The 27279-nt window shown below is 47.6% G+C and overlaps 1 protein-coding gene across 3 annotated transcripts in view; it reads right to left on the bottom strand.

Annotated features, from left to right (window-relative positions):
- SPIRE2 (spire type actin nucleation factor 2) overlaps positions 1 to 20420 on the bottom strand; it is a 29165-nt gene extending 8745 nt beyond the window's left edge. For 2 of the 3 annotated variants that reach the window (XM_033157046.1, XM_033157048.1), the window contains exons 1-5: positions 20340 to 20420; positions 16331 to 16753; positions 6488 to 6525; positions 3240 to 3602; positions 382 to 465 (exon numbers count right to left, since the gene is read on the bottom strand). In XM_033157046.1, the coding sequence (XP_033012937.1) occupies positions 382 to 465; positions 3240 to 3602; positions 6488 to 6525; positions 16331 to 16753; positions 20340 to 20355 (924 nt within the window). In that variant the 5' untranslated portion in view covers positions 20356 to 20420. The remainder of the gene's footprint in view (positions 1 to 381; positions 466 to 3239; positions 3603 to 6487; positions 6526 to 16330; positions 16754 to 20339) is intronic. The other variant, XM_033157047.1, reaches the window with a different exon arrangement.
- Positions 20421 to 27279: the final 6859 nt, after the last annotated feature.

The raw sequence follows: 27279 nt of genomic DNA, 5'->3' as shown, positions 1-27279 counted from the left end.
GTCGAGAAATGGCTTGGCATAAACCTCGTGCTCCATCCTCCCCCAGAAAGATCCTCTGCAATCCATCTTTGGGTCCACCTTGGGGAACTCTCCCTAAGGCTATTGTGCCCCCCCCCACATGGCCCATACATTCCCTCCTTGCAATCTCCCCCAATTTGGACCAGGTGAAGCTGGAGTAGCAATCAATGCCACACCTAGCAGGACCAGCATGCAGGGCGCCTCTCCTGGCAGCCCCAGGACTAGTCCAAGGAAAAGAAACTGAAGTTCACTGGCCAGCTTTGAAGCTCTTGTCATGGTTACCCCACTGGGGCTAGCCTAGAGCCACCAGCCATTTATCCAGGTGACACTCCCCCACCCCGTGCCACCCCCATCACTCTGTACCCAGTCTGTGTTCTTCAGGTTGTCTAGATCTGCAGCTGATCGGTCCTTCAGCTTCTCGTCCTCATCCTTCAGCTTCGTCAGCATCTGAACACCACAAGACAAGAAAAACAGACTAGCTTTTTCCTTCTGCACAGGCCACTCGGCCATCTCCCCAGAGAGTGTCACCAATGAGAGTGGCAGTGGAATACAGGCCCTTTGGCCAACAGCCCAGGGGAACTTGTTAGTTTTTCTAGATTCTGTCAGGATGCGAAATATACTGAGATCCACCACCCAAAAAGACACTAATTGCCACAGGGCCATATTTTTGATGTCCTACAGCCACCAAGCTGCTTTACTGAGACACGATCGTACAAACAGTTATTTCCACTCAACAAATCTGCAATGTATTTTTGTCATCTCTCACTAGAGAAACTCACATATTTCTACTGCAGACAGATGGAACAGGCAGAGGCCATGGTTATCAAATGAAGAACTGAACGGTAAACAAGGCATTTATCTTATTAACCACTAATTCCTCTAACATGTTAATAATAACTCCCACTGGGCTGATGGGAGTTAGGCATCCAACAGCAACTGACAGACACACATGTTCTCCATCCCTGACTTAAGGACAGTGGCTGTGAAGAGCTGTGTTACATTTCATCCCCAGGAAGGGCAGGTATGGCCAGACTTCACCCCTCCAGAGAGACAAAAATGTGCCAGGAGGAATTCTGGGTCTCCATGAAATCGTTTCCTAGAGTAGCTCATGATCCCTTCTGAACTGTTTGGCTGGAGAGTTATTAATTAGCAACGAGTTAATTAGCATTAATAGGTTTCCACCCATGAGATAAGCCCACTTATTATTTTGTGCTGGAAGGGCTAGGTGACAGCATTGGCTGCCTGCCCTCCTTTATTCCTCCCAGGAGACAGGTGATGTCTCTTTGCAGGTGTGTCATTTAGAACCTGTGGAATGAGAGGAATGCAAATTGCTGCTCCGCCCATTCCCAGGAGAAAAGCTTCCCTGAGATTCTAAGAGGGCAGCTCAGTAGGCTAGAGGTTGCTGCCGATCAGAGATACTGGCCAGAAGGAGGTGCTGTTGCTGCTAGCTTTTTACAACAGCCCAGTGAGTCTATACAAGGAAGTAGGGAAGGTGCCTAATTCTCATGGAAGGAACTGTGTTGACACAACTGGGATGGGCTGCACGTGAGAGACCAGGAACTAGGAACTGGGGAGACAAGGAAGGACAAGTGGTTCATCAGGATGTGGCCCACTGCCTACTCTCTCCATCTCCCCTCCCTCCCCTGGAATTCTTGGAAAGTCTGCACAAGGTGGGGAATGTCACTGTTCATTAATAAGCAAGCTTAGTGACTAAGGCTGTGTACACAGCATACATTCAAAGCACAGTTCCCCTACCGAACCAAAGAATCCTGGGAGCAGTAGTTTGTTAAGGGAATTATAGTTTTCTGAGGGATAAACTACAGTTTCCAGGATTATATGGGCAGGGGGTTGTTGGGGGGGGGTGCTTTAAATGTATGGTGGTGTGATCACAGCCTTAGATGGTTAACTATCAAATTCCAAAGGACTTGTGCAGGATACTATTGCTTAAAAAAACTAAAAAAGTCCAACAAAACAAAAGCCAGGGAACCCCAGACATTTTAAGAAAACTGCCCCTTGCCAGCAACTAGGAATTGCAGCATGCATCACCAATGGAAAAGAATGTAGGGAAGTCAGTCCCCACTGAGTCCGTCTTCCCCAGCCCAGGTGCCGTTAACTACTCAGCCGCCTCCTTTGTGCTCCAGCCCAGATCACAGCTTCCCTTCTCTGATACCCACAGGATCATCATCCCTATCTGCCCTGTTCTGCAACTGCCACTAGAACTTACCCATCACAACCCATCACAACTTAGGCAGCCTGCACACAGTCCAACCTGGGACACACAGGCGCCATCATCAGGCTGACAGGCAGAAGGAGCAGCCTCATAAGCTCAATGAGGCAGACAACAGCCTCTTTAACAACAGCCGCAGCTCTGCAGACAATTTATGCCTCCCCTTCCCAGAGCAACAAGGTCACTGCTTTGCAGATACAGGTGGGTGCAGGGTTTTGGAGCATCCTTATCCTTCCTCTAGCTGCTGTGTAGGAAGCTTATCCATTTTGCAGCTTCAGGCAAAAAGCAATGAAGCCGTCATGCATGGAATGCATCTTCCAACAAAGCTGCAATGCTGTCATGTATGGAGCATGTCCCTAACTCCAATCAAGCTAAAGGCTTGTAGTTTGGCATTTGCCCCAAATCTTCCTTTCCTTTCCCTTGATTCTCCCTTTCTCTGTTTTCCCTACTGCATTTTTAAAACTGTTAGTTCCTTGCAGGCAGAGACATGTCATTGTGTAACTCTCCAAGCTGCCAGCACTGCTTCCTTTCTGCTGCAGTTTGTTTTCTACCGATAACTGCATTATGGGTTTCACTGTCAGTGGTAGCGGGATTATGTAAATTATGCAATTAATTACATAAAATATATGTAAGCTCCATAGTAGTCACATTATTCCAGCCCATTCATCTCAGTGCAAAGGAAATGCAATGTAATTTGGGTTCGGGGAGAGTAATCGACTATGTATCATTTGTGGCCTGGAAGTGCCGATAATGAATATAGACTCTATGCAATGGATTGATTTCCATTCTGGGCGTGGGACGAACAAGAGAACACTAGCCATTTCCACTCCTGTTTCCGTTTCCAACAGAAATCTCTGACACCCCTAGCAAGCAGACAACATGTCACGAGCACACACATGCTCCTTCTTGGGGCCAAGCAGCGCTGATGCTGCCATGCGTGCCCTCCCATCAGTGCCCATGTAGCAAGAGCAACACAGCCCACTGCAATGCTCACCTCCTTGGCATCGCGAATCTTGGCCAGAAAAGCCTTCAGTTCAACCGTTTCCAGGAAGAGGGCTCTGCATACAGCCTGGTAGTGGGCCTCAGCTTCCTGGGGCTGGGTGAGGCGCATAGCACATAGCCGCATGGCTTGGTTGAAGGTGCACACGGCCCTCAGGGTGCCCTCCGCCACAGCCTCCTCTTCCTCCTCCTGCCCGCCATAGCCTTCGTCCGCCGTGGCACAGCCACTGTCCTCTGAATCGCTGTTGGCCATCAAGTCAATAAGCCTCTCCAGTTCAGGGCTGAGCTCTCGTTCCTCATTCTCATCCAGACCCCAGTCCAGTGCTCGGTAGATCGCAAAGCCGAGAGACTGCACCATCTGCAAGTGAATGGACACAGGTGGTTGGTTAAGGAAAAGGGTTGTTTAGGTGAGATTGTGCTATTAGGATACAAGATAAAGTGATGGCCACCAACTTGAATGGCTTTCATAGCAGATTGGACAAATCAACAGAAGATGTGGCTACATGTAGCCAGTGGCGTTGCAGGGGGGGGCGGGGGCAGTTTGCTCCAGGTGCCATGTCTGTTGGTGTGTGACAAGAAGGCACCTCACGGGTTGCTTGCCCCGCCGTCCCCAGGTGCGGTGGCGCAAGCAGCCATCGTGCTGCCGCAGCTGCATATAAAGGATCCTCTGTTCATGGCTGCAGCCGCAAGCAGAGGATCCCACCACCATCCGTACAGCGTTCAAGTGGTGCTGGTGCCAAACTGCTACATACAACACATGCCTGGTGTCGCACGCATGCGCTGTACATAGCAACGCCGCACATGCACTGTACATAGCTGTTTGCCACTGGCGCCGCCCGAGCGCCGTACGAACGGCGGTGGGATCCCTCCATCGCCACTACAGCCGCGAGCAGAGGATCCCGCCACCATCCATACAGCACTTGGGTGGCACAAGCGGCAAAACACTACGTACAACACATGCGCGGTGTCGCACACATGCGCTGTACGTAGTGACGCTGCACATGCATCGTACAAGGCGCAACGCATGCGCAGCCGGCGGTTTTCCCCACCCCGGGTTTGGTTAGCCTTTGTTCGCCCCTGCATGCATGTCTTTCCTCCACTGTGGGAGTCAGTAAGGCCCTGCACACCCATTGCTGGGAATCACTAGCAGGAAGAGTGCTGCTGCACTCAGGTCCAGCTTGCAGATTTCACAAAAGCATCTGGTTGGCCACTGGGAGAACAGGGAGATGCTGGACCAAATGGGCCATTGGCCTGATCCAGCAGCAGAGCTCTTATTTTGTTCTTATGGGAACCTCACTTTCAAGGCTGAGGAAGAGAGGCAGGGGTTCAAAGCCTCGGCTGGAACAGGCAGGAAGAGAGAGAGAACAGCTGCTATTATTTAAGACTCTTTCTTCTCGTGTCCTGTTCAACTCTTTTCCGTGGAAAACTCGCCAGATTTGTATCATTGGCACTTTTGAGAAAAGGAGTTAAAATCTACAGCAAAGAACTAAAGAAAGAAAGAAAGAAAGAAAGCGCCTTCTGGAATGCCCCTTCTAACAGCAAACTTAGGTGCTGTGTTGACAGGACTGTAGGCAAAAAGGAGCCACTGAGCAACAACAGAAAAGTATCTGCATGCTTGCAGGAAGCCCTGAGGTTTGCAAAGATTTGAAAAATAATATGCTAAGACATAGGAGCCAAATCCTAGGGACCAAGGTCCTTTCACACACACTGCAATAAAAATTTGAGGTCCCTGGGCCCTGTGCAAAGTTGATGGGCATTGCCATTTGAATGGTGACTGTGTGCCGTATCATGTTATCAATTATGCAGGGGGGGGCTTACCTGCCCTCCCCAGCAATTTTTTATTCAAGTTAGCACCTCTGCCCTAAGAAGAGGGAGGAACATCCCCTCCCCCCAGCAGCTCTATAAGGACAGCATGAGTGACAGCCAGAGACTGGGGGTGGGGTGGGGTGGGGTGCCCTTCTCAGAGGCAGTATCTAGCTGGAACTATCAACAGGAGCACTCCTTTTGAGAGGGAGGGTATACTGCAACACTTAGTTGCAGGTATTGTGTTGTATACAGTTCTTGTTGTTACGGTTGGTATTATTGGGAATTTACTTAAATGATTTTTAAAAAACCCAATTCATTTTATTTCCCAAACAAAGGTATGCATTCTGGGCCCCCTCCTGTTTTCCTTGCTCTCTGCACCAAGAACACCAGGGCTCCATTATCCAGAAGTCAAGGGGAACATGAGCCCCCCGCAGGGAACAGGGTTGATGTGGAGAGCCAAGAGCCTCCGAGCAGAAAAGAGAAGCTGCAGTGTTAGCGGGCTTCCTTCCCCTGTGGGAAAGTTGAGTGGGGGGGGGCAGCCATAAAGGGAGGAGGTGTACATTGATAGAAGAAAACCAAAGATACTGTCATGTCAAGCTGAGCTGAGCCATGGAGGCCAAGAGGAGGACGTGGGGAAAGAGGGAGAGGGAGACACACATGTTCAGGGTGTGCAAAGAGATAAAAAAGGGCCTAGACTCCACCCTTGTAAGGTCTCCAAACCAGATCCAGCAGGCGCATGGCACCTGCCAAAGGATCTCCCTTGCTGGCTGCTTTTGGTTCCCAGCCCATCTGAAGCCAAACTACCCCAGTCTCCCAGCTACCATTTTGGCCATTTCTAATGGGATCAAGGAGGGACTTGATTTGGCCTGGGACAGCTCATTAAATATAGTTATGCTTCAGCATTTGTGAATTATTCATTGCTTGAGCACCGGTCCCCGGGCTTAGCTACCAAGGCGACAGGCACCCAGGAGAGATGGGCTGATGGTGGAGCTGCAGCTGCTTTGAGTTTGGGGAAGGGGGGGGGGGGAGGAAGGGAGAGGAAAGAGCTTCTCCCAGAGGTCTTCTCAGGAGAAGGACACACAGAATTCACTCGGAATCAGAAGGCTTCTGTTTGCACCACTTTAAAGCACAAAATTGGAAAGGCAGGATAGGAGCTTTTAAAGAAAATGCATGGCCTGCAGAAGACATATTTCTCCCTGGAGGTGGGGTCTTTCGTCTGATCCAGATCCAGAGATCTTATGTTCTTAGCAGACTGAGGTTTTCTGCACTGATCACTTAAAATCTATGCTGTCCTCCAACTGGCTGAAGGCAGAATGACTTCACCCACATGCTGAGATAAAAGCTTTTTAGCAGGTCACCAGAATGATCCAAAAATGCTGGCTTTCGGGGGCAAGTTTCAGTGACCCCTTATTTCCTAGGAGGGAATCAACAACGTACCTGTGCTTCAGCAGAGGGCGTCAAGGTCAATGGGAGCTCTGCAAGAGGAAAATGACACCATTAAGATTGCTGCCTTTGGGAACCATATCCCATATTGTCAAGTTGCCCCACTTATACACACACTCTTCCCAACCACAAGAGCCAGGCCAGACTCAAAGGACCCAGATTCACCTGGGCACCTTTGTGGGATTCCAACCCAGCGTCCTTCCCTTATCAAAGCAGGAGCCCATATTCCCTGCTACTACAGACCAGACAGAAATTCAGAGGGTGCTGTAGACACTGTCCAACGATGCCTACAGGACAGCTTAAAACCAAGTCCAAGGGTAAGAGGTTAACATTTCAATGCATTAAGGGAGGTAGTGCCAAAGCCACAGCTCTCTCAAAGAAAATGGATGGCTGGCTCAGCTACAGCACTGGGGTGCTCACAGAAAGCCCACTCAGCATCATGCATGCAACACATTACCTGATGCAGGCCAGATTGAACCACACTGACATAAAAAACACTCACATCTCTTATGGTCAGAGGGCCACGAGTAGTATTCCCCTTTCCCCACAGCCACAGTTTCTCTGTCCCAAGCCAAACTGATTAAAGACTGGGAAACCCTATCCAAGCCAACTGCCCAGTACTGCTTCTTCCTCTCCCCAAATTCTTTAAAACAAAAACTAACTTCCAGTGGCTATTTTTATGGGGACTTGAGATCTCATCAGTTTCCCCTCAAATCTCCTTTTCATTGGTCAGACAGAAACAAAAAATCTTCTCTCTTTTCCTGTTCCTTTAGATCTTTTATGTTTATATATAGTTTTCATTCTATTGGTGTTTAAATGTTTTTTATGACTCTCTCACCCTGCTATGTTTTTTAGCTGTTCCTATGTTATTTGGACGTGGGTGGCACTGTGGGTTAAACCACAGAGCCTAGGGCTTGCCGATCAGAAGGTTGGCGGTTCGAATCCCTGCGACGGGGTGAGCTCCCATTGCTTGGTCCCAGCACCTGCCCACCTAGCAGTTCGAAAGCACGTCATAGTGCAAGTAGATAAATAGGTACCACTCCAGTAGGAAAGTAAACGGTGTTTCTGTGTGCTGCTCTGGTTCACCAGAAGCGGCTTGGTCATGCTGGCCACATGACCCAGAAGCTGTATGCCGGCTCCCTCGGCCAGTAACACGAGATGAGCGCCGCAACCCCAGAGTCGGACACGACTGGACCTAATGGTCAGGGGTCCCTTTACCTTTACCTTATGTTATTTGTAAGCTGCCTTGAGTCCCTGTCAGGAGAAAAGGTGGGGTATAAATAAAGGTATTATAATAATTGCAAACCCTGTTTATTCTTGCTTTACCCTCCATGGTCAGGGAAAACTATGGCTTGTCATTGTACCAATGATGATTTTCTGTTTTATACACAAGCACACACCACTCCTTCTCCAAGCCCAAATGTGTCATTTAAGTACTGCCTTCTTCAATCCTGCCTGGCTGGCAGTGAATCGTCATGGAGAGCCACACAGGTAAAGAAGGGGTGGTGGAAGTCTGCATGGCTGAAAGTCTCTGTCTGCTGCACCTGTAGATCAGGCTCAAGTGCATAGGCTACATGAAACATGAACTATCAGGGTTTGCCTGTGAACATTAAAAGAACAGCAGCAGCAGCAGCCTCCTCCTCTTCTGCAAGGGACAGGCTGCAAACTCCAAATATCAAGAGGTGGGAGGGGAAGAAGCAAAAATGCAGGAGTGGTGGGAGTTTGGAAAAGGAACAAAACAGAAAAGAGACACGTGGCAGCTGGTGCACCAACAGTCAAAAAGGCAAATAAAAGGCTTCTGGGGCAGAAAGAGTTTTTCCAAGTGCATCTTTGGCAAGACAGAAATTAGCCCTGATAAGGCAGGCCATTAAATCCACCCACTTGGGGACCATAGTCCTCAGAGAACCTGCCATTTATGAATGCAGAGCCTTATTTTGGGGGGAGGGGGAGAGGAAGAGCACTAAATGGAGCAGGTTTTCATTCCCAGGCAGGGATAAAGCAGTTAAGCCATGCTCCCCCTGCTCCACTTTCTATAATTGTCCACAGTGCTTCAGAGCCACTTTATTGACATGCCCCCTGCAACCCGAGGGAGCTCAGACCCCCCCCCCCATTTCCTGCCACTTCCCCAATCAATGAGCCACTTATAGGCTGCCCTGCAGAGAGGTCAACCTGGCCCACACAAGTGCCTCTTGTCTCCGGTGACACACACTGAAGGGATGAAGCTCTCCTTCTCTCTTAGCATGCGCAGCAAGCAGAGGTCGAGGGTGCTTTCTGCAGGGCTGCCTAATGCTGTTTAGACTGGTTTGGGGTTTGTTTGGTTGCAGGTGGGGGAGGAAGGGTAGTCCTGGTGGTGGTAGTGGTGGCAGCGCTTCTTACAACAACAAAAAGTTGTTTTTACTGTATACTGAAAATGATTGTAAGCCGCTCTGAGGAATATTATGGGCAAAGGTCTGAGGATTTAAATCAGAACAATACAGCCTATTGTTATTTCTGTTTAAGTGCCTTCCCATCATTGCTCTGTCCAAGAGGTGCTGGGGAAAGAAGGCTCAAATAAGCGATCTCTCTTTAGAGGTACTTACATAGTCAATGATCAATGCACTCAAATTTTTGCAAATACTACAACCTTCCCCAAGCTGGTGCCCTCTAAATATTTTGGACAACTCCCATCAAGGCTGAGAGGTATTATAGTAGGAAATGGGGCAGGTGGGAGCTGTAGCCTGAAATACCTGGAGACCACCAGATTGGGGAAGGTCGCCCGACCTCTAGGATGGGTGGGGTAGGGAGGCAACACGGTGCCCTCCAGATGTAGACTGCACAGGTCCCATCCTCCTTGGGGATGGTGGGATTCGTACTCCAAAATTTCTGGAGCTGCACCAGATTGGCTGCCTTGCATTGGAAGAAAGCAGAGCATGGCTTCATACAGCCACATGAATGGAGCAAGTGTCCTGTATTCCATTTATCAGCATGACAACAAGAGCAAAAGCTGTTAAAGAGGCATAACTTGCTAGGGCAGCCGCATCAGCAAAGCGCAGTCTGACAGACTCAGCAGATTCTCAGCAACTCCGAGACATTTCAGAGAAATTAAACCATCTCCTAAACATCTCCGTAGGCAGCACCACACAGCAATTCTGTGGCAGAATAACTTTTTTTAAAAAACCCAGACACACAAAGAAAGAAAGCAGCAGCAGCTCAGATTTGCATCCTTGTAAAAGGGGCACAAAGTCAGCTGGTGAATGGATTTGCCCCTCTCTCAGTTCCTAGTATCTCTCATATATCACAATTCACCCTTGACTCCAGTTCCATTATCAACCAGTCCCTGAAAGAGGAACTGCAGAGGCTAAGCAGGAAATATTTCTCTTTGCATTTGGCATTAAAATGCCCCCAACATGGAAATTCAGTCACTACAGTTTCTCTGTTGGTCTCAAAAGGGCAGGAGACAGTATGTAAATAGTATATTTAAATTAGGTTGAAGTAGATATAAGCAAGGTTTAGAGCTTTACAGAACTCTCTGATGGACAAAGGGGAAAAAAATAAGGGGTAGGGAACCAACCCAGTCATTTGTAACAGAGTTTAGTCTTGCTTCTCAAACTATCTGATGTGGCAGACCAGCAATTCCTACCCCCTGGCCCAATGTGTCAGGAACCAGCACCATATTGGTCCCTGGAGCATCTCACCCAACTTGAGTTGTGATGAGGTTTTCATAGACTGGCATCTGATGGCTTATGAACTGGCACTATTCTGTGGACCACCACTTTGAGTAGCCTTTTTATAATGCCATGTGCCCCTATTTCCATTTGCTCCTTACGTGAGCACAATCTGCAGGCAGGCATGCCTACATTCCACAGACTGAAAGCACATCTGGATTTCAACAGGAAATCCTCTGGATTTCGGAGGAACTGCTCTCTCAGAATCTCCACACAGAACATGCAGGGGATTGCAGCAGAAAGTGCCATACAACAAGATTTAAAAACACTTCGCAAAATTATGTGCTGGTCTTGCACCAGACTCTTCATTCCAGTATTTCACAGATGCAAAAATACCTGCAGGTATGCCCAAAAGAGTCAGGACTTATTCATGCTGTGCATAGTTTAAAACTACGGAACTTGCTCCCACAGGCGGCAGTGATGTCCACCAGCTTGAATGACTCTCAAATAGTATTATACAAATTCATGGAGGAGAGGGCTATCAGAGGATACTAGCCAGGATGGTTATGTTCTGCCTCCACTGAACATAAGGCAGAACACAGGCAGAAATGCTTCCAAGTAACAGCTGCTAGAAACAACAGGAGGGGAAGATGCTCTTCTGCTCAGATCCCGTTTGCAGGTTTTCTGCAGGCATCAGGTTGGCTACTGTGAGAACAGGATACTGAACTAGATGGGCCCCTGATCTGATCCAGCTGGCTCTTCTTATGTTCAGAACATAAAAGGTAGAGGAGGGCAGGGGAGGCATGGCAGAGAGGAGGAGCAATGCAGCTCAGCAAATATACATCCCATCAAGCTCTAGTGTGGATGGGAAAATGTGGGAAGCAATGTGCAGCTCACACACATGTAGAAATCAGACCTAAACTTCCCATATATGATTTTTAAGAAGTGTCCTTCTGGAAGCACTCCTAGCTATATAAAGCAAGGTTTTCAGGACACCGCGGATGCTGGAAAGTAACATGCTAGGAACTGAGCTTCTTTCTACTGCAGCAAAGATTCCTTGCTATATACTGCTACTGTTCATCACCGTGTTCCTTCAGGGACCATTAAACTGATGCAATTCTTGGCCTCCTCCCCACTAAAACATCCGTGGTGCCTGTGGGCAGAGAGAGAAAGCTCTTGGGCTGGAATGATTTAAATGCACCAAAAGAGTCACCTTTGCTTTGCATCGTTGGTTGAAGGTCAAGAAGTCAGTGACCCTTTAGTAGCTGCTGACAATCATAGGCTAGGCTATGTATAGCCCAGAACCGGGCAGACCAGTTTTTAAGGCACTCTGTGCAAGGCTTCTAAGTAAATATTATCAGAACAAGCAGATCAGCAATAGCTACCGGTACTCCTGCAAAGACTCCAATGCAACCAGCTGCAGCCCCTGCAAGGACAAAGGCAAAAGGTTCCATTCTGCTTTGTCCCTCCAGGTATCTCTTATTCTTTAAGAGTTTTCATACATGACAAAGAACATCAAAACAGAAAACAATTACCTTCCCCATGCATTCCTTCCAGTATTTCATTCTCTTGGGATTAGCAGGAAAGAGTTAGAATTTTGAAATAGAATTGCTACTTGCCTTTGCAGATACCAGAGAGATGTCAAAACATGTGGGATCGTGAAGTGCTTTCTGGGGGGTGAGCACAATGGAAAGGATTTCGGTGCCTTTTGGGGAGGATTGGTAAAGTAGCAGCAGCCAAACTGATTCAGATATATGAAGATTAGGACACTAAGGTTGTCAAATTTAGACAACAGGACAGTGGCTTTGAAGTTCAGAACATCTCAATTCTTCACATGTAGGCACATCCTCATTGTTATTTCTTCAGCTGCACAACAGGAGAATCACACACAAAAGGACGTACACACACACACACACACACACACACACAGAGGAAGTCATGATATTGCTGCCTCAATTCTTTGTGAATTACTCTTAGGAAGTTGCCTTATGCTGAATCAGACCATGGCATTGGTCCGTCTAGCTCAGGATCATCTACATAGACCCGGTTATCTGGGGTTTCAGGCAGAGGACATTCCCAGCCCTACCTGAAGATGCTGGGGAGAGGATGGGACCTGGGGCCTTCTGCATGCAAGGTAGATGTTCTTCCACTGAGCCATGGCCCTTCCCTCTTGACACAAGTTCCATACAAAGCACATGAGTGTGAGACAGAAATGCTCATCCTGCCTCTTGTTTCCATCCACCACAGACCTACTTTAAGTGGGGAATGGAGCTTCGGGGGACAGAGGACAGAATAAAGCTGTGAAGTCAAGAGCTTTTGTGGACATCAGGATTCATCCGATGCATAAAGGGAACTGAGTGGGTGGTAAGTGCAGTGTACACATAAGAACATAATGAGATCCTGCTGGATCAGGGCAATAGCCCACCTAATCCAGTATCCTGTTCTCACAGTTGCCAGGCTGATGCCTCTGGGAAGCTTGTAAGCACGACCTGAGTGCAATAGCACCCTCACAACTTGTGATTCCCAACAACTGGTGTACAGAGCAACACTGCACCCACCAATAGTGCAAGCAGAACATAACCATCGTGACTAACAGGCATTGGTAGTCTTTACATCTAATCCTCTTTCAAAGTCATCCAAGTTGGTGGCCATCTCTGCCCTTGGTGGAAGCGCTTTCCATTACTTAACCATGTGCTGTGTGAAGAGGCGCTTTCTTTTGTCTGTTTCGAATCTTCCAACATTCAGCTTCATTAGAGACCCTCTGCTTATGGGCTCAGAACACCAAGTTAACAATGTAAGAACTCGGGATGCCAAAAAGAACAAGTCGCTGCCTGATAGCTAGAGCCTAACTTCAGGACACATTCTTCAAAAATATAAATAATTACTGGCATGGCTGAGATAAAGATCAGTAGATGTTTGCAGAGATGGAACCTCATTGGTTTTGTTGAATTTCATATTCAAGTAGCAATTTGCTTCCAACAGGAAACATGGCAGTATGCCAACCTGCCCAGAACCTGTAAGTCCCCAGATTGTTTGAACTAGGCAAGATGTGCATTTTTTTCCACTGAGAGAGATAAGCAGCTGAAAGAGAACCCAGGGTACATGACTGTCAGTTTCCTCCATTCATTTCACTGGTAAATCCAACATCATCCATCGCTAACCTGGTGCCCTCCAGAATTTTTGGACTGCAACTGTTATCAACCTCAGTCAGCAGACAATGGACAGGGGTGATGGGAGTTGTAGTCTAAAACCTCATCTCAACACCTGCCTGCCCATACTCCAAGAGAGGAATTGGGAACCAGATGTTGGACTACAGCTCCCATCAGCTCTGATCATAGGTCATGCTGGCTGCTTAGAGTTTAAGCCCCACAACATTTGGAGGACACCACACTAGATACCGCACTCTAACACCTTCAGCAGAGGCAGTGTCCTTTGGCTGCCCCGTCATCTAAGGTGTGTCAACAGCCTGCAGGGGAAAGGGCCTTCTTGCTTGCTGGTGGCCTCCTGAGTGTGCAATGCACTCCACAGGCTTCACTGATGTCATTTCAGTGCTGCCAGCCAAAGCTCCTCCTTTTCCCCAGGCTTTTTAATTCCCTTTCATGCCACTTTCATGTCACACACATCCTGTCTCTTTTAGTTCTGCTGATAGCTTTCATATCATGGCATTTTTGATGATTTATACGTATTGTAGCTTTCACATTTGATTCCCAAAACCTTTTGGTGGGTTTCCAGGTAAAATGTCTTCTGCAGCTCTTCCTGCCTGGCCCAAGCCTTGAAATGCATGCAAGAGCATAAATGAATGTGTGCGTGCATTAGTTATGTGCATCGCTGGTAGGAACGTCTCCTCTGCTGCATTTCAGAGAAGCCACAAAGGGAGCAGCTTTGCAGTGATTCAATACACAATTCTCTCATCACCTGCCATGTGGCTGGTGACTGTGATGTGCTAAGCACCCAAACATTGATGTCCCTGAGGCCACACAGGGCCTGGCTCACCCCTTGGGGCCACAACACTTCCCTACCCTGGAGACAGATAACAAGGTGGAATCTATAGCTCTTAAACACCTACACCTGCCTGGCATGGATGTACTACGGTTGAAGTCAAGCAGCGTGACTCAAGCACTGAATGGCTTGTGTTATGCTAGCGCATGAGAACACTCAGCAAATTGCAGCAGATTTGTGTTGGCCGTTGGTGTAATTACACACATCATAAACATATCAAGTATGTGAAGTGTGTCCTTGGGAGATACTTTGATCTCTTTGCTCACACATGAAAGATAATCCAGGACTTACTACAATCCAGGATCCCCACCCAGTTTGCAGGTGCACAGGGAAGCTTAGACTTTGGACTTGCGTGACAGCAGGCGGGTGGGGGAGGGGGTGGGGCAGGGAGGAGGTTTGCATTAAAAGAAAAGCATCCAAATAGGTTGGGTAACACATAATAAAATCATATAATTAATTTGCATAAGGATTTGTTAAAATGCTGCTATATTAAGGCATGTTATCACAATACGTATAGCTTTAATGTCCAAGTAAGACAGTGTTAAAACTTTTAAAAAGAAAAAAAAGAAGCTGTTCTTCTACAGCAATGTGTGGGCGGTCCAAGACATTTTGCTGCCTGAGATGGCCAAGATTGCACCTCCCCACCCCCACGTACAAAAGTCAACCAGACTGACAGCTTTCTTAGATTTCCACAATTGCACTCAAAGGCAGCAGGTTAGTTAAAGCAGGCTGTAGGGCACACACAATTCTGTCCACTCCCCACCCACTCCACAGCATTTGCCACCTGAGGTAGTTGCTTCATCTTCCCTCACGTTAGCGCTGGCCCTGGGACAGCCTTGCAGTGCTTAAGGCAGTCACAACATACTTGCTGGGCTTTCCATTAGGAGGCTTGTTTGGTTTGGTTTTAAAGCATGATGATATTGTATCTACTTTCCTGCACTTTAAGTGCCTTTCACCTTCAAGTGGACACCACACACACACACACACACACACACACACACACTTTCGATTCATAGAAGTGAAAGCATGTACAAAACAGTCCCTTTAGCTTACTTAACCTGAATTAATTCTTCTCTGCTTCTCAATTTCCTTTCCAAAGAATTAAGTTTTGTCTGTTTATATGCAAGGATCAGCAGGAACACAAAGGCCAAAACGCACAGAGACCAACTCCTACAAAACAGGATGTCCTCAAATGCCATCACATCTGACAGATTGATGCCTTTAGGATTCCCTCTGTCTACTTGGGAACAAGCTGCTTTCAGGCTCCAAGAAAACAGCTTTAAGTTAGCACATGGGGAGAGGCTGGCCCCATCCACAATTCACCTCCTGATCTTCCCTTGAGGTATTCAGAACCAACCAAATTGTTAAAACCTTTTGCCCTTCAGAAACAACAAGTCCAGGTTGTTGTTTTATAAAAAGATGGAGAATCTTTACATGCTCCTTATCTTGCCAAAGCAAGATTTCACTTCCCACCATAACACCTTTTTGTTTACTTCTGGAACACATCTCAGGCTCAGAAAGGGAAACAAAACAAAACAACACCCTCAAATCTACCTCTTCACACCAAAAGTTATCCCCCCCCAATATATTTGTTTCCTGCTTAGATGAACTTGGAGGGCTTCACTAGTATATTAGTAGATTCTAAAACAGGAATGACAAAAGCAAATCACCAATGAATACTTCCAGACTTAAAAAAAAAAGGAAATGAGGGTGGAAGAAAAGGAGGGTATTAGCCTGGCAGTTCAGTTGTTGGCTCTGCCCTTGCCAAGGAATCGTCCCCCCACCTCCCTGTTATGTCAAGAGCTCTGGACACACCCGCCCCACTAACCTCTCAGGTACGGATCAGCAGGTGAATGGGGGGGGGGGTGGCTACGAGACTGCGGGACACAGAAGCCCTCTTTGCTTCTCTCCCCCCCCCCAAACACTAGTGGTGCGTTTAGCTCTTAGCTAAAAGCTCCCCCACCCCCTTAATCCCTGCGGGCTGAGAAGACGGGGGAGGGGCCGAGCGTTCAGCCGCAGTCCCTCCGAAGCGCCTCTGTCCCTGAAGCTTTTTCCCGGGCAGCCCAGCAGAAACCGACGAGAAGGTTGCCTTGCCCGAGTCCGGGGGGGGGCTCCCCTCGCTCCAGCCCCGCCGCCGCCCTTGTGGGTCGTTCGGCCCGGCTCCGTAGTGCCGCCCTGCTCGCTCCCCACTCACCGGCCACGCCGTACTCGCCGCAGGCGGAGACGGCGCCGTCCCGGTGCAGGCGGATGTCGGCGGTGTCGCGGATGCGCCCGGCGGGCCCCCAGCGGCGCGCCTCCTCCTCGGGCGCGCCTTCCTCGACGGGGCCGGGCTGCAGGAGCCCGCGGCAGCACTGGAAGCACACGGCCCAGGCCTGCTCCTCGTTGATGGGCTGCTCGTACGACTTCAGCACCTCCTCCAGGGACAGCTCCGCCGGCTCCCCCGACGGCCGCTCCTCGGACGCCGCCACCGCGGCCCGTGCGCCGCTACCACCGCCGCCGCCCTCGGTTCCCGCCGCCGCTGCTGCTCCTGCCGCCGCTCGGGCCATGGCCGCTGCTCCATCATCGGCTCCTCCGGCGAGGCGGGCTGGTTGCCATAACAGCGGCGCTGCTGGGCAGCCTGAGGAAGAGGAGGAGGACAGGGAAGGGGAGGGCTGAGCTGGGCTGGCCGCCGCCACGGCTGCTTTGTCATCCCTCCAGCCCAGCCCGCCGAGGAGGGAGCCCCGCAGCCGCAGCCTATGGAGAGGCCAGGTGCGCCCAGGAGGTGGGGAAACACGCCCCGCGGGCCCCGGCCCGGCTCCGCCCTGCGGAGGACAAAAAAGCCGAGGGCGCCCTCTCCTTCTCAAGCTAGGCTCAGCTCCGGCACAGAGGTTCAATGCCAAGCCTCTGCCATGAAGTGCTTCGAAGCAGTGGCCTTTTAAAAAAGGCCTCTGAGTGCATGCAGCTACTAAAAAGTGCCCCTGAGAGCACGCAGAGTTGCTTTTCAAAAAAGAGTGCGGGCCTTTTAAAAAAAGTGTCTCTAAGCACATGCAGAAAGTGACTTAAAAAACAAAATGTATCCAATTGGTCACTGTAGAAGGGAGTGGATAAGATAAAAAGGTAAAGGACCCCTGGACAGTTAAGTTCAGTCAAAGGCGACTATGGGGTGTTGCGCTCATCTCGCTTTTCAGGCCGAGGGAGCCTGCATTTGTCCACAGACAGCTTTCCAGGTCATGATGTGGCCAGCATGACTGAACCGCTACTGGAGCACAGAGGACCGTGACGGCTGCCAGAGCGCACGGAAACACCATTTAACTTCCCACTGCAGTGGTACCTAACCTATTTATCTATTTGCACTGACATGCATTCGAATTGCTAGGTTGGGACTGAGCAATGGAAGCTCACCCCATCATGCAGATTCCAACTGCTGACCTTCCGATCGCACAGTGGAAGGGGGGTGGGAGATACTAGGTGGACCTTTGATGAGATCTAGTGGGGCTGCTCTTAAATAGCCAGAGAGCCCCCTTCACCCTCTTCCATGTTCAATCAGGAACAAACTGTGATCATTTTGTACATGAGTGGAGCTCTATATAGAGAGAGCAAGGAACACCAAGAAATCAGTATCTTGAAAAGGGAACATCAAGGCGCATGGGGGGGGAGGAGGAAGAGAGCACATCTTCAGGTCCCTGGATGCCATATAGATGTGGGGCTGCTGGCTGCAGCAACTCAGGAGAATCACAGAACTTGAAGGTCATCTACTCCAACCCATTGCTCAGTGGAAGGCCTCCCATAGAAGATGCTGCTGCAGCACCCCTGACAAGTGGCTGTCCAGCCTCTGCTCAAATGCCTCTAGCAGAAGAAGAGCCCAAATCCCCTCCAAAGTATAAAGTGCACACATGGACCAATAGCCTGCCCCACTGCCTCAAGAGTAGGGATGGAAAGACACTCTGCTCATGCTCTGAAGTGCTAGTATGTCTATCCATGTTTTAAAGAAGGGGTTTTTAGAGCCTTTACCAAAGACTCCCAGGAAGCCCTTTTGGTCATTTCCTGGCAGGTAAGGCCCTTCCCTTGCAAATTCCCAGCCACTGGGGGCTGCTGCTTTTTTACAATGCATAGCTGTCAATCTTTCCCTTTTTCTGCGGGAATTTCCCTTATTGGGAAACAGCAGGGAGGGTTGACAGCTATGACAATAGGAAGCAAAACAGAGAACTGCCATCAAAGGCAAGCATAGCAACGCAACCCTACAGGATCCTGATGACCAAGTATAGTAATTTAATCCCAACCTAGTTAATCCCTTAGAGCATTCATAGGCTCTCCCCATATAAATTACCCTTTTCTCTATCCAGCTCTTGCAGGTGCCCTTGAACAACCCTTCAGGAAATCTTTTTATTTTATTCAATGCAAGCAAGGGAGAGTGAATCACAACAGCCTTAGCAGAGGAACTCCCCTTGCCCCCATACAGTAAACGCAGTAATTTGTTGTAGGGGGTTCAAGGGTCTTTCCCTTCACAGCATGGATGTCCCATTTTTTTCAGCACTCCAAACGGTAATATTTTTGTTCCTCAAGGGAAAAGACATTTCTTACTCAAGCTGCTAGTATCTTAATTGCATGCTGTGCAAAATGCAGTTGTATGATACCTGAGAACGGGTGACATCAATAGCAAGCAGTGGGGTGTGCTTGTGTGAGCTCCTGCATGTGTCATTTTGTAACTTTTAGGAGTTTCTTTTTCCTTTTTTTTAAAGAAGCCTAAGAGCAGGAGAGTTGTTGTGGAGCTCTTGAGGCCAGAAGCAAAGGTATCTCCACTCACTATAAAACTATTCCTTTACTTTAGGATCCTTTTGCTTCCCTTCAACAACTAAGAGTTATCTGAAAGCTGTGCGCTTGCCCTTTTGCAGCACGAAACTATAGAAAACTGCAGCTGCTTTTCCAGGCCTGAGTGCTGAAGCTGGTGGAACCTACACCCAAGAGAGAGAGCTGCCAACTACCATCCCCTTAGGTTAGAGAGGGGCACACGTCTTCAGCCAGAGGGACCCATTCCCTTGCCAGGCAACCTCCCAAGGGCCAATTATGTTAATAGTTGGCAGGGCCGGGGCAAAAGAGGGCCAGGAGATGCGATATGTGACTCATCTTCACACAGTGGGTTACATGCCAGCTATGCAAAACGGAATACACCCCTCTTATGTGTCTCTCTAGCCACAAATGCACATTCTGACTAGGCGAAAGCACATAATGGGAGGGCACAGAATAGCGCTTGGGGGGTGCATGGTTTGGGGAGGGTCCAGGACCAGAGAGAGGGGGGGCAGAGAATGGCTTGAAGGCTATAGACATTACTCACTGCAGCCATAGATATTTATATGCAGTCTTAGGATATTAGGAAGCTGCTTTATACTGAGTCAGACCATTGGGCTCTCTAGCTCAGCATTGTCCACACTGACAGCTCTCCACGATTTCAGACTGGAACAAATTCCCAGACCTGCCTGGAGATGCTGGGGATTGAACCCAGGATCTTCTACATGCAAAACGGATGCTATGCCATGGCACTGAGCCGCAGCACTTACTGATTAGGTAAAATAGGAACACACCATGGTCTGCAAGATATACATGAAATTTGGATAAATCCCACCTCTAAGAGCACTTGGGAATCGTTTTCAGAATTTTTGTTTTTATTTTTCAAAAACTGTACTGATTTGCCATTATGTTTGCTGCCCTTGGCTTCTTTGGGAGAAAGTGGGGGATAGAAATTGAAATGATGATAATAATCATAAATGGTTTACTGATGGGACCAGACTATTTATAGTTGGGAGCACAGGGAAATACAGGCATATGAAAATAAATAATTAGAATAAGCCAACAAAAAGCAAAGTCCTTTGTTCGGCAGAAAAAGGAAGTAGGCCATTGACTCTCTATGTAAAGCAAAGGTTGAGGAAAAGTAATGATGGCCAAACGTACTATCCAAAGAGCATTTGGCCTAGAACTGCATGGTTACAGACTGTTAATGATGCTACATAACTCAAAAGTTTGTCCAGATAAATTGGCCCAGTAAAACATAAAAGTAGGATGAACTTGGAAGCTAGCATTGCAACACTTTTCCATACCAGGTGCTTCTCCTGGGCTCAGCTGAAAACAGTGTGATAATAAATAAATAATAATAATAACAATAATATAAATAGATACTTTGTGGGTAGGAAGGAACACGGCAAAGTAACCACCATAATAGCAGCACATACCTACAGACTGCTCCATTCAAACTGAGTTTTGCAGATAAGCACCATACCCTCTAACATTCCTGGAGGGTTTGGAGCACCACCTCAAGTTGTCTCAGCTAATCCCTCCCATCAAAATGAAGGTAGGACATTAACGAGCAAATGAAGTTCAGCTGATTAGCAGTAGCCGGGTTGGAATGAGGCCACCATTTTTAAAGAACCAGGCAGCACATGAAGTGTGAAGTTCAGCAAGTTAGAAGGAGCAAGAGTTGTACAGCTCTCCGATTTGAAAGCTCTGGGTTGTGGTCACCACAAAAGGAAGATAGAAAGAAGGTGCCATAGCAACCCATCTGAGAACTTGGGGTGCTGACAGGGGGGAGATAGGAGGTGGCCACTCCTCTAAGGAAGGCAAATTGCCTTGAAAGACAAGGAACCAGATGGAAGCCTCATGCATCTGTTCCCAAGTAACCTTTTGCTATGGGGCCACTTGGGTAAAGTCTAGCCTCAGAGCTGCTTCACATATTACAAGATGACTGAATGTGCACATGTTTACCCATGGTGAGCCCCACAATGTATGAAGGGGACACACAGGTAGAGCATCAGTTCAGCTTTGCATGCAGAAGGTCCCAGGTTCAACACCTGGTGGCTCCAGAGACCTCTGCCTGAAACCATGACAAGCTGCTGCTTCCAGATGTAGAGCTAGTGGACCAATGGTCTGGCTTGGCATATAAGGCAGCTTCCTATGTTCTTATATTCCACCTTGCAGTAAAATGACCATCAGGGCTGTTGACAATATATTGTAATGGTACAAATACTAGGGCCATGGGCCATGGAGCTGACTGTTCCAGGGTGGGGACAGGGACTCCCTGCAACTGCTCTTTCTCCAGCCTATGGGTGGGGCTAGGCTGGTGATGTTCTGGGAGCTTCATGGTGTACATTCCCAGAAAACCTTGGTCTCCTAGCCAGCAAACACAGAGTTAAAGAATCAGAGTTGGAAGGGACCCTGGGGATCATCTAGTGCAACCCCCTGTAATTCAGGAATATGCATACAGGGATCAAACCTGCAACCCTGGCATCATTAGCACCACCATCTAACCAACTGAGCTATTCAGGCACTATGTGCAAATACCAATGTGATTGACCAATAACTCATCTATTATAGAGGAGTCTGTTGAAATAAGTACAACAAAGAGCTTTGTGGCACCTTAAAGGCTAGCAGATTTATTGTGGCAAAACAGACCACACAGTCTCTCTGTGTGTATTAGATTTACAAAGCAAGAGTACATAGTCAGGATCTTTTTAACAGTTAATGCATAACCCACCCGTGTTGATTGATTCTGAGTCTGCTGTTGTCTTGCTTAATAAGAACATGATAAGGTGGTTTGTTGAATATGATAAATAAAGGTTGATAGTCTGACTGGCTAGCATTCTTTGCAAGAATCGCAACAACAGCATGCTTCAAATGGTCCATTGGCTATTGGTAAATAGTCCACTGATGGACTGTGGTCTATTTTTTAAACCAATAACAGCATCACATGCTACACCAAAGGTAAGCATGGTGTGCGTATTGGAGCTGGGAGGGGCCTCGTATACAGTGGCAAATCTTGTCATGAGCTTTTATCCAAAGATCTGTATGAATGATGCCACATAAATCTACGAGCTGGAATTAATACGTGACAGATGGCAGAATGAAATAACATGTTGATAGGACTCACTTAGTGGCCTGCAGGATACTGTGAATGGTGCCAGCCATCAGGTTTCTTTTCACAGAGGCCAGGTCTCAAGAAATAACAGGGCACTTTCCACACAGAATTAACCACAATAAAAACAAAGCTCATCTGCTGTGCTCAGGGGGGGAAAATAGGGCAATGTTAAACGCCACCACCTTCATATTGCAATTAGAGATGGGTGGATATTTGAGTTTTAGTGTCTCTCAATTTCTCAATCTTAAATTCACATTTCCACAAGTGTTTGCATCTTTTTTTAAAATGCTCGTTAAGATTTATAAGAGATTTTTTTTAGTATGAATGTCTCCTAATGTACATATTTTTGTATGTCATTTTCTTAATATACATATTTTTGCAGGGCTGTTTTCTCCAATGTAATGCATTTTTGTATGTCATTTTCACTAATATATGCATTTATATGCACACTGGTATATGCATTTTTGCACACATTACTTGGCTGGAGAACTGCATTGCAAGACTTGGAGAAGCATAAATTTCAAAGGATGGCTATGTATTCATGTATTGTTTCAGAAAGTGTGAATCTGGTAAGTTTGTCATTAAATGTGAACTTAATAATTAAAAAAATCCCATGCCTAACTGTAATAGAAGTCTTGATGCATGGATAAATACCCAGATACGTGTGTGTTTGTCGGAAGGGGGAGACTGGTGCAAAGAACAACAGGGGTCAGGTGAATCTGGTCCAGAAATGTGGCTTTTAACAACCAGCCCTGTGTCAGTTGCTGGCCTCTGCAGGGCTGGGCCAATAATCCTCCAGAAACAAAGACAGAAGCTGCAAGTAGTAAAAATTCCATCCACATGCAGAGTTAGGTGCGCCTAAGGTCATTGAAGTCAATGTTTAAGTGCACCTAAAGCTCCAGACTTCCCGGGGGGGGGGAGGGATTCCTGACCATCAGCCCCTGCCAGTGATGGCCCTCCCATCTGACTGGAATCTTGGTGCTCACTCTTCTCCCCATGCCTCCCCATGATGCATCCTGGTGTGCTAAAGGAGAAACCAGAGGTTCATTTGAAGGAACTGACGCACTAGTAGAGCAGGACTACTGATCTGGTTGCAGATTAGAGCAATCAGTGACGTGCCTTTGTGTCTCCAATCTTCTACACAGAAAATGGGGAAGCAGCATGCAGTTTCCAGTTAGTGTCTCTGCCTCAAAGCTAAACTGAAAACTCTGCAGAATGGGCCCTCTTCATCAGTCCCCTGCACCAACCTGCAAGGGCAGCCTGAAAGTTATGTTGCAGGCATCTCTGATTGGCTTGTGCTTTATATCCTCCTTGCTCTTGCGTAAAAGCTGTAAAAAGGATGCAGTGCAGATGGGAGAACAGCTCAGCAGATTATTATTTTTTTGAAGCTTAGCTGTGGGGCTGTGTGTATCCACATATGTGTTTTACTAGCATCGTCAGTAACAGATTGCCAAGATACTTAATTTCTCGAGCAATGGGGGAAACAAAAAGTTCCTTTCCCTGTTCATTAATGTTTCAATTAAAATAACCCCCGATCCATGCTATTAATGTCAGCATGCATTAACTCAAGAGTTGCTGGCCTTTTATATGCTTCGTGGCTTAATAGCAACCACGCTGACCAAACAGGCTGAGGAAAATTGCAAGTAAAAATTAGAAATAGATGTCCTATTGTTAGTGGCACAGAAAGCAAGAAGAAACAGTTGCTGCTTCAGTGGGGACAGCAGTCACCTAGGGAGCAGATGCGACACAGGTAAGTAGCAAGAGCCATCCATCACAGAATTGCACAAAAGAGATTCTGTGAAAATCAGAGTGGAGCAACCTACTTCGTTCCACTTTTCTGGCCTGGCAAATGATCAGGATCCAGTTTATTATTGTATTCGCAATTGTATCTGCATCCTGTTCTTCCTCCCAGGAGCTCAGGGCAACATGCACAGGGCTTGTATGAAAGGATGGGAGGTGTATAATATAACATTATAAATGGTGTGGAGAAATCAGATAGAGAAAAGTTTTTCACCCCCTCTCATATTAGTAGAAGAACCTGGGAGCATCCAATGCAACTGAATGTTGGAAGATTAAGAATAGACAAAATACAGTACTTTTTCACACACACAGTTAAGACTGTGGGATTCCCTTAGTGATGGCCACCAACTTGGATTGCTTTAAAAGAGGGTTAAGACAAATGTAGTATAATTGGCTACAAATGGGTCCCTTGCTAGGAATCTGAGGTGAGATAGTAAGAGCTGCTCACTGGTGGAACAGACTCCCATGAGAGGTGGTGGACCCTCCTTCCATGGAGGTTGGATGGCTGCCTGTCATGGATGATTTAGTAGAGATTCCTGCATTGCAGGGGGTCAAACTAGATGACCCTCGGGGTCCCTTGCAACTACACAGTTCTATGATTCTACCCATGTAGCGGAAGTTGTATCCAGTTCCAGTCACCACACAGAGGCAACTTAAGGTCCAAAATAGTTTAATGCTGCAGAAGATCAGGCTTCAGTAATACGCTTCCAGGCATCAATCTATACATACAGCTTTTAGGCTCTGCAGATACAGATACAGATATATGCAAGTAGGAAGTATTTCTGTTGCTCCAGCAATTCAAGACTCTTGAGACATAACGGATGTAACTCACTGAATGACTAATAAGCTGACATGCCTTACTCGCTTATATAGATGGCACTGGGCCATTGCCATAGCAACTGTCTGGTTCAAATCCCATATTCCATCTCCTACACCACAGTGGCACCTGAAATTGAAGACCCCGTCCATTGTTGGAGCAGTGCAAATCCACTACATGGCAAACATAATGCTAGCCAGTGGTCAGACTTATTAGATATAGGGATCAATAAACAGCCATTCCCATCTATCTGGAGTGCCTCTGTGCTGTCTGATGTGGCAAGGACACGCGACCCCGGTCCCCAAAAGCTTGCTTCGCTTTCTGCAGCGCTCAGCCCAGTTTGCCTTCTCCTTGCTGCTTCCACCCATTGGCCCACGTGATGAAATTCCTTTCTTGTTCCATCATTATTTGCGGCTGCTAAATATTTGCCAATACTTATCATCTCCTCCCAACCATTGATGTAATTGCTTTGCCAACCTACACAAAATTGGGGCATTTTCTTTTATGAGTCAGGTCCAGGGATTCCAGAACTCTCCCTGGAGCAGGGAGGAGAACTAGGGGTGGCACTCCAGGTGTTGCTGGCCTCCAACCCTCATCAACCCCTGCCTGTATGGCCAATGGGCAGGGGTGATGAAAGCAGGGAGTCTAGCAACATCTGAAGGGCCAGAGGCTATCCACCTCTGCCCTAGACCTTTCTTCCACTTTCCTTTTAAATGAGAACATCCAAACCCAGGGTCTTGCTGCAGCTACTCAGCAAGGAGCCATCTGGGTTTGTTGCTCCAAGAGTCGTGTTTTGTTTCTTTACCATCACTATGTTCTCTAGGTACGTAAGGAGCTGCAACTTCATCATCTAGCTCAGTATTATCTACACCAGGCACCCCCAACCTTCGGCCCTCCAGATGTTTTGGACTACAATTCCCATCATCCCTGACCACTGGTCCTGTTAGCTAGGGATCATGGGAGTTGTAGGCCAAAACATTTGGAGGGCTGCAGGTTGGGGATGCCTGATCTACACTGACTGGCAGTGGCTCTCCAGGGTTTCAGACAAGGAACAGTCCCAGCCTTAGCTGCAGATGCTGGGGATTGAACCTGGGACCTTCTGCTTGCAAGACAGACGCTATACCACTTAGCTATGGACCTTCCTCAAACTGCAACAAAATCTTATGTACCTGCAAATGCAATTGTGTGCATCATCACTTTTTGTCCTTGTCTTTCCATCCTCTAGTCCAGCTTTTATCAACTTTGGGTCTCCAGATGTTGTTGGGACTACAACTGCCATCATCCCTAGCTAGCAGGGCCAGTGGTCAGGGATGATGGGAGCTGTAGTCCAACAACATCTGGAGACCCAAGGTTGCCTCTTATGCCACACTGTGGTTGTAAGTTCTTGGGGCAGGAAACATCCTTTTTTTTGCTTATCCTCCAAAGCACCGTGTACAGCTAGCTGTAACACCATATAAACAGCTATAAACCCAAGTGAGACAGATTCTTCCTGCAAGAATGAGAACAATGAAGTAAATGGATATATTTTATTACTAGGTCAAAGTTTGCTGTCAAGTTTGTGGTAACAGCATTTTTATTTCAGGGTGTATGACATGGCCCTGGGCAGTTTCTGATATGTTAGCGGAAAGCACAACAGGCGAGAGTCTCCAGCTCCAATCCTAACCTCATGCATCTAGGAGTAAGTCCCACTGAATTCAACAGGACTCACTTCTGAGTAGACATGGTTAGGTTTGTGCCGCCAGGTTAACTTTGCTTCCAGTTTCAGAAAGGACCCCCCACTTCAATCTCGGATGCTGACAGCAATTATAATTTTTAAATATTTTATTTTCTAAATGCACAGCAACAACAAAATAACTGACAGCAATTCTTCATGTCCCTTTGGTCTAATCCAGCAGGCCTCTTCTGATGTCCTTGTAGCAGACATGTCTCTGGGCTGAGCAAATGGGGTTCTTGATCTTGCCTATTCACCCTCTCAAAGCCTTAAACAGCAAGGAGCTATTTGATCCATGCACACTTCACAACTGGCCCAAGCTGCAGCAGAATATGTGCTTCTCCTGTCCTTCCCTTGCCAGCTGCAAGGTCATGTTTTGCTCCCCTGGAGGAATAACACTCAGGGGGCAAAGTTGGCATCCCAAGATATCAAGTTTCCTCCCAGCGCTCCCCGAGGATTTGACTGGGCCAGGAGATGGCAAAGGGTCAAGGCAAATGGGACAAGGGAAGAGTCAGGGAAAGGCAATTTCATGACAGTTCCAATAGAAGCCTGTTTTCTTAATTGGTCTCTTGTAAAGCGAAACCAAGCCTGTGCTTGCACCTCAGGACATGGTCACTGGGTTTTTCACTTGTTTGGCCGGTCACCGGCTCCAAATGAATTACAACCGCATGCAGGACGCGGCACTTGGAATGAGGAACTGCAGCAGCTAATGGGCACTTAGGCCAACCTGAACACATTGCAGATGGGAACCTGGCCAGTCCTGCTGAGAGAAAAACCACAGAAGTTATTCCTGCTAAAGCAGCACACTATGCAGTTAACTACCTTATGGCTTCTTCGGCAAAATGCCAGAGGCTTCTGCTTTTTTTGTGTGTGTGCAGTTTTTGCCAAGCTGTCCCCCTCTAGATGTTCTGAACTACCACTCCCATCAGCCCC

This window comes from Lacerta agilis, chromosome 8 (assembly GCF_009819535.1).
Source record: "Lacerta agilis isolate rLacAgi1 chromosome 8, rLacAgi1.pri, whole genome shotgun sequence".
In the NCBI taxonomy this organism is placed as follows: domain Eukaryota; kingdom Metazoa; phylum Chordata; class Lepidosauria; order Squamata; family Lacertidae; genus Lacerta; species Lacerta agilis.
The sequence above is the reverse complement of the archived record's forward strand: the minus strand, read 5'-3'. Positions and strand labels throughout refer to the sequence as shown.